The sequence below is a fragment of the Arachis ipaensis genome, chromosome B2, assembly GCF_059453495.1.
Source record: "Arachis ipaensis isolate K30076 ecotype BB chromosome B2, ASM5945349v1, whole genome shotgun sequence".
NCBI classification, from domain to species: domain Eukaryota; kingdom Viridiplantae; phylum Streptophyta; class Magnoliopsida; order Fabales; family Fabaceae; genus Arachis; species Arachis ipaensis.
In genome coordinates this window covers 9,189,827-9,197,544 of record NC_142437.1, presented here as the reverse complement: position 1 = coordinate 9,197,544, position 7,718 = coordinate 9,189,827, and the positions used below count along the sequence as shown (strand labels likewise).

The following is a 7,718-nucleotide window of genomic DNA, read 5'->3' as shown; positions in this document are numbered from 1 at the left end:
GTACTTACGTTTTTCAGAGTTACACACATAAATTAATAAAATTTATTTGTTAAACACAATTTAATAATTATATTGGTTAAATAATAATAAAAAATACTAAAAATTGTTGACTTTCAAAAATTTCTAATACACATATATTACTTTATCTTCCTTGTAATGAAGAAAAAAGATTATATTTACTAGAATAAATATTCATTATAATAATAAAAGAAAAGTGTACATCCAACAATCATCTAAAATCTTACAAATAAAAGTGTTCATTATATAACAACTAATTTAAATTGATATAGTGATTACTTCATTAGTCTTTACTAATTTGTTTAAGTAAGTGTCAGAATATTGGAATATAAAGCAAGTGGATGAGGATGTTAGAGTGAGGGTTGAATGTGATGGTTGTAAGGGTTGAGTACAAGAGCGGTGAGAATTTTGTGTGAGTTGAAGGATGTGAATGAAGTTAGAGAGGAAACATCACAGAGGGAGTGAATGACTAAATGTGTACACGGTGTTTTTGGGGAAAAGGTTTGAATGGATTTGAAATTAGTTTTTTTACTGTGAACTGGATCCCAAGTCAATTTATTGGTTGAATGTTGCAAAAATTTTTCTCAATAAATAAAAAGTATCTAATCAAGTTTTCTGAAATTGAAACTAACATTGAAAATGTTCTATCCAATTCGAACATCTGACACTAACTTAAATAGACGAGTAAATTGATTATTCAACCAACTTCACAAAAAATAGAACATCTGAGACTAATTTAAATAGACGAGTAAACTGATTATTCAACCAACTTCACAAAAAATAGAATCATGTCGCGTTCTTCGTGATAGTCTTTAATTAATAATTTAGTTATAAATAGAACACTACACCCTCGATATGGTGTGCTTTGCATTTTGGTTCTAACTAAAAATTACACCACATATATCACTTTCTTTATTTTCAAACATCACTTTTTTTAACACTTTTAAAAATTCTTTCTTCTTGTAACTAATTTTTTATTTCCTTTATTTAGGTGAATCAGCCTGAATATTGCTACTAGAAAATCGTTTTTTCTAATGAAATTGAAAACCGTTTTATATTAACTAATAGTTTATATAACTTAGAGTTTTAGAAAGGGTACTAATAATCTAATATAGTGGTAGATACATATACAACATGGTCTTAGAAACTAGAAAGGACCCCAAATCCCAGTTTAATTCCCAAAGATAACAATACTCGAGAGAGAAACAACTAACTAAATATACCTGAACGAATAATGATTTGGAAGCCTTATATTATTTGATTCATACATGATTTGAAAGGCTTTATATTCTTGACCAAAAAAAAAAAGGCCTTATATTTGACCAGATATTACAGGAAAGATATGAGGATCAATAATAACATAAATTAAATAGATAGTTCAACTCCCTAAATCCATGCCTTCCCATTGGTTAAAGCTTCTACTTGAAATTGCCAAAGGCATGTTTCTGAGATTCACCACCTCATTATATTGTGATTACTCCCAGTATTTCAAAATAAATGTCACCTTGAAACTTTGATAACTTGAAATATCAATGTGTTCTGAACATATATCAAAAATATAAATAAAGGTGGCGTTTGTTTTTCAAAGGGAAGTAGTACATCTGAAGAGTCAACAAGTAGCAAAACCAACAACTGAATCACTCTCAAGAAATGCAGCATCAGCTATTTTCCTTTGGCCTTTCACATGAAAGGCACAAACTCGAAACAAATTTGATCCGAATAACAAATATAGAAAACAATATAAACACTGAATAAGCCAGATTTCATCAAAATATGGAAATGGTATAAAAGTATGAAAGTTGGTCATGGAAAGAATAGAAGGCAAATATGGAAGTATCATTACTTGGATATCTTTCTAAAAATCTAACAGGCCAAATATGCAAAGATCCGAATATAAGTATAAAATATATGACCATAAAATACTACTAAACCCCTCAAAGTTTTAACAGTTACAATATTTACACATATAACATCTTTAGATTATGTATCCATCTCATACAAGCGCACGAAATCCTGGCCAAAACATTTTTAGGACCAACAAGAACCAAAAAGGAATAAAATTAAATGTATATACTTGATTGCATTACTTAGTTTACAAGTTTGGCAACCTAATATTTTACCGGTTGAGGAGCAGGAATCGTAGTGGCATTCTTATCTGCATGTTATTGATAAGCTGCAGCATCAAGATTCTTGTCCATTGTGATCTACAATATATTTGATCTGATGGAACAGAGACAGAAACTAAACATACAAGGTAAGTTTTTAACTTCAACCAAACCAATAAGAACTTAGAATGCATTGCATACCATTTCATAATGAACTGTGTTCAATGGCAAACACGCAGCACATGAAGAATTTGAAGCATCCAGTGAGCAAAGAATAGATCCATCATTCTGTCATATCAACCCTATTATACTTTCTCCATTTGCTACAAACAGAAAACAAGTACATGTTATCCTCGCGGCCTTTCATAGTATGATACATTATAAATGTTGTGCATAAAAACACATCATTGACACATGATGGCTAATATCAAAAGTTCAAAACAAAACAAAACAAGTATATATTATATCATATACTTGAAGAGCAACCAAGGACTCCTTATTAAACTTGTTATTAGCTATTATGCCATCCAGAAAAATTGGATAACAATAAACTTTTTACATCATTTAATCAATCTTTGCAGGTTACTCATTTATGCAGAGGCATCGATTAGGGGAGAGAAGGAAGCACAATGGAAGAAATTTACTAAAGAGACAACAATGCAATACTTCATGATGAATCAAGTTTAAATTAGGGTTTTCATATAGTTTTCTAGGCCTTCCTCTTCCTCTAACTATGGACTACTCTCCATCTGATTCACTCTGCTTGCTAGGGCTTCTACAGGCCTTTTCTTCATATGTCCAAACCATCAAAAGCAGGACTCTACCACCTTTTCAAACAATAGGCAAGAACCCCCATCCCCCTTCCCCCCTTTTATTCATCAACATAGCATCCTCATTTCTGTCATATTTATCTTATTTTCTTGTTAGTTTCCCTTTTAGCCACCTGACAGTTAGTCTCATGATACCATTGGTCTTATAGTTGGTGCCATTAAGAAAAATCTTAAGATTTTCTGATTCTTATTTTTAATCACAAATGATGAGCAAAGCATTCATTCTTTTCAACCACCAAGTTGGATTCTATAGTTTACAATCTTTATTGAGGAAAGGACAATGCATAAACAGTCCAAGGGCAATGAGAGTATATCCTGCAAACAAGTAAAAATAACAGACAAGAAAACTAAGAATGCAACTCAATGACAACAATCATGTGTATCACACAAGAGTCAAGAATGAAAGAAGATACTTTAAATAGCATCAATGTACAAGCAATTTCTTTGTCTTGTCTCAAATATGATAAAAGAAACAAATATACTATTAACAGCAAAAGATGAAATGTTCTGTGGTTTACATATTCAAAAGTGCCAGACAAACAGGCCCTGATATCAAAAGAAAACTATGCACTAAAGGAACTCTTTCAGAGGTCATAACTATTTAGTTTTCTTAAGGGTTGAATGTAACAGTTAGATTAGATGAATGCACACGGCATAAGTAAAATTACAAATTACATAAAGTCCCAAGAGTTATAGTGTTTTGTTTCCTGGCATTAATCTGCCAGCTCGTTCAAGCAAAAAGTTAGAGAGAAACAATGTGGAATCTAAAGCCCTTAGATTTTGTATAGACATAAACATGGTAATGACATCAATATCCGACAGCGCCAAAATATTTTAAAGAGATATAGAGAAAGATTGTGCAATTAGATTTACGCGCACATTCCAAATACCAGAGAAAGGGAAACTAAACAAATCAATACCATCCTCATCCTCCCATTAATACATTGAAATTTCACTGGATCCTCTCTAGTATGTCAAATATTTAAAGTTATATTCCCTTTATTATTTCTAATAAAATTAGCCCATGAACAAGCACATCAATAGTGATATGCATGCAAGTAAACCACGATGTCAAAAGATAAGATGAATTATACGGAAAAACGAAAATATATAATATATAGATATAGATAAAGATACTACTAGAAGTCCATAAATTATAATACTTTGACAAAGAAACCCGACGGAAAAGCGTAAATAATGTACAATGCTGACTGACTACTTATAACCACTTGACTACTAGAACAGGTTGGTTGTTTCTTATTAGGTGCCTCGAGGAACAGATAATAGGCACAGAAACAAACATTTATTTTCTCCTCTTCTTATGATCTGCACTATATGGTAATACCTTCTCCGGATGTCACTAAGACAGAACAGTTTGATATTCGAAGATGTCAGAATTGCAGAGAACATTCTGATCCCAGAACTAGCAAGTGACACCCTAACCCTGTAAAAAACAAACAGATTATCAAGATGATCACCATATTGCTCCAAAGAGTAACAATATCATTTAGTGAGAACTTGAATGAACACTTGATTGTTGCTAATAAAATTTTAACACATCAAACAATTATTTTTTGTTCTCTTTTTCGCTCTTGGGACAAGTGGCTTAGATTAGCTTGGTGCTTATTACAATAAACACCAACCACTATGTTCAATAAAGCTCATCTAAAGTGAATTTGTACCAACATGAACTAACAAGGGTGTATCCACCTTTAATTCAAGCCAAAGTGCATCAGAATCTTAAACCATACATGATTGAAAGGAGGATACACCTTTATCTTTTCCCTTTAGATACAAACTCACTTTCGATACGTATTGCCCCAGATGATCAGTTAAAAGCACAAGGATCTTTTTCTTCTTCCTTTTCGCGTTCATATTCATTTCTTCATCATCTAGGCAAACAGTCAGAGAAGTAAAAAGATATATCAAGGTGAAAACCTTAAGAGGTGGGTCAGGAACTTGGTATAAATCAGAGGTCACACTCACACTTGTCAACCAAAGGCCAGGAAAAACTGCCTGCAAAATCACAAACATTAAGATCTGCATTATCATCCTCAGGAAAACAAACCAAACAAACCTACCCCTACCATCATATATCATATAACACGCCCGCCCGCGCGGGGGGTACTGTTTTTTAAATCAGAAGAAAACAACACATCATATAAACACCAGGAAAACCAAATCATCATCACGTCATGATTATATAATTAAACAAAGGGTTTATGGTTCAAATAAAAAACAAGTTTAAGCACATGAAATCCAATATAACCAGTAAAATGGATCAAATAAAAAATTAAATAAAGGGAATTGGTGAAATTGATCGATGATTACATCAACACCAGCATTATCATACAAACCAAACAACATAATCGTCTGATCATATAAAGCATTGGGGGAAAAAATATTTAAATTCATCAAATGAATACCACAACAGCATCTAATTACAGATACAACAACTAAGCATGTGAGGTTGGCTACATAAATCACACAAGATTTAAGAGTATCATATTATAAATCATATCAGCATCCAAACCAATAACCATATAACCAAATAGCTACAAGGGTAAAAGCTCAACAAAACAAGGCGAAGCAGCACATGAAATCCAGAACAACCATACAAAAAATAAAGGATGGCAATGGAATAATGAAATTGAGAGAATGAATGTATGATTTTACATCAAGCTGCTTCTGAACAGCCCTAGGTCTCTTGTTGGGCTTCTTGGGGGGTTTGGCAGCAGTGATCTTGAGAAAATCCTCCTCAATCTCCTCTTTTGTCAGTGTCAATGAGAGCATTGCCGTCTTCAACACCACCCCCTCTTCCTCCTCCTTCCTCCTACCACCATTCTCCTTAAGCTCCTTAAGCCCCCCATTCTTACCCCGACTTGATGAACCATGCCGCACCCTGCTTCTCGTTCTGCCAGCATCATGGCCCAACGAGCCACCATTCCTACCCTTCACTGCAGTTTTCTTCTCCACAACCTTCCTCGGCCTTAAATTCCATGTCTTCACCAAAGGGTTACTTTCTCCTTCCTCCAAAACCTCACCCTCCCCAACCTCAGCCTTGGCCTTAGCCTCAGCCTTAGCCTTAGCCTCAGCCTGGGGTTCAGGTTCAGTATCAGCACTGGGAGCAGAAAGGTCCCTCTTTTTCACACAAAACCGGAGCAAGAGGTTGTTTGTGCCCTTATCCTCAGGCGTATTCTCCGAACCCTCAACCGGTTCAACCAAAATTTTCTCCTTTGGAGGAGAAGAAGCGAACCGGTTCGGGTTAGAGTGGGGTTCAGGGTTGATAAGGAGAGGGCTACGTCGAGCCGGGTTCAGAGGCGACAACCCGAGTCGGAGAACCGGGTTGATACCTCCGGTGGTAGGGAGTGGCAGCCTTCCGAAATGGAACCGCCTGGGGGTTTTGGCGTTGCGGTTGCGGTTTCCGAGCGCCCACCTTAAAGAGAAGGAGGCGGCAAAGGGCCTCGGTGGTACTGATGGCGGCGGCGGCGGCGGCGGTGGTGGTGGTAGCTCGGGGTGAGAGTTGGGTGGGTGATGCACCATTGGAATTGGGATTGGAATTGAAATGAAACGATGAAAGTGAGTGAATGAATGAATGAGGAGTTGTGTATATATAATAGTGAAAATGGAAACATTGTTTATGCATTGAATTGAATTGGATTGGATTCAAGAACAGAGAGAATGAATGAATGAATGAAAGAAAGAACGAAGAGTGAAGAGTTGGCATATTGCCATGCAAACCTTATTAATGACACTTTCTTCTTCTTTCTTTTTTTTTGTTTTTTTCTTATTTTTTTTAATATTATTTGACTTTTCTCATTCAAAAAATATTTTCTCTTTCTTTCAAAATAAATGCTGTTTTGAATTTCATCATAAAACAATGCTGTTTTAAATAATTTATTTACATTATTAAACAACAAATATTTATATATGACATTGGTCTTCTTTCTTTGTTCGACAATAAATTGCCACTCTTTGTTTTTTTTTTTAAAACACTTATTATTAAATTATCAATTATATCCTTGTTCAATAAAAATCTTGAAATTGAATTTTATCATTTTCTATTTTCATTAATTATGGATTGTTTAATAAAAATTACTTTTAATTCTCAATTTACTAATAATTTTTCTTTTGGTGACTATTTACTAATAATTGTATATTCAACCAAAGTGAAATATAAAATAAAAAATATAAATTCAAATATACATGTCCAGATACATAGAATTAAAGACGTATAAATCCAAATCTGATTTATAATATTATAATATTTACCTAAATTTGATCCATAATTCGTAAATATAATCTAATTTATTGGTTTATTGAATCGGATTTCGATCTAATTTACAATTAAATATGGTTAGATACAGTTTTACAAATATGAATAATAAATAAAAAATATAAATAATAGGGTATTGCACTTTTTTTTTGAAATGTTAATATTTTAAAATTTGTATTATTATTTGGTTGTTGTTGGAATTTGAATAATTCGATTTGGTTGTTTTATTTTTATTATTATTTACATATGTTTGATTGTTTATTTCTATCATTTAAAAATATTAATAATATTTTAGAAATAAATAAGTCTAAAAAAATAAAAAAATCATTTTCAAATTTGTTTTGAATTTTTGGATTTTTAAAAAAATCTATCAATAATATCTGGTATCTAATTCGATTGAATTTATAAATTTTGGATGGAATTTGAGCCTAAAAATTATTAACAAATTAGTCATTTGATGATTTTTTTTATTTTTTGTTTTTTGAAATA

The 7,718-nt window shown here is 32.8% G+C and overlaps 1 protein-coding gene across 2 annotated transcripts; it reads right to left on the bottom strand.

Annotated features, from left to right (window-relative positions):
- Nucleotides 1-1,896: 1,896 nt before the first annotated feature.
- Nucleotides 1,897-6,667, bottom strand: LOC107624795 (uncharacterized). 2 transcript variants are annotated; one of them, XM_088503769.1, is made up of 5 exons: nt 5,630-6,667; nt 4,892-4,969; nt 4,299-4,397; nt 2,325-2,446; nt 1,897-2,259 (listed from the first exon to the last, which is right to left on the bottom strand). In XM_088503769.1, the coding sequence occupies exons 1-3, from the start codon at nt 6,494-6,496 to the stop codon at nt 4,392-4,394; spliced, it is 951 nt and encodes a 316-aa protein (XP_088359895.1). In that variant the 5' UTR covers nt 6,497-6,667; the 3' UTR covers nt 1,897-2,259; nt 2,325-2,446; nt 4,299-4,391. The 2 variants fall into 2 exon arrangements, with proteins under 2 accessions (XP_088359895.1, XP_088359896.1); XM_088503770.1 differs by having other exon boundaries at nt 1,897-2,238.
- Nucleotides 6,668-7,718: the final 1,051 nt, after the last annotated feature.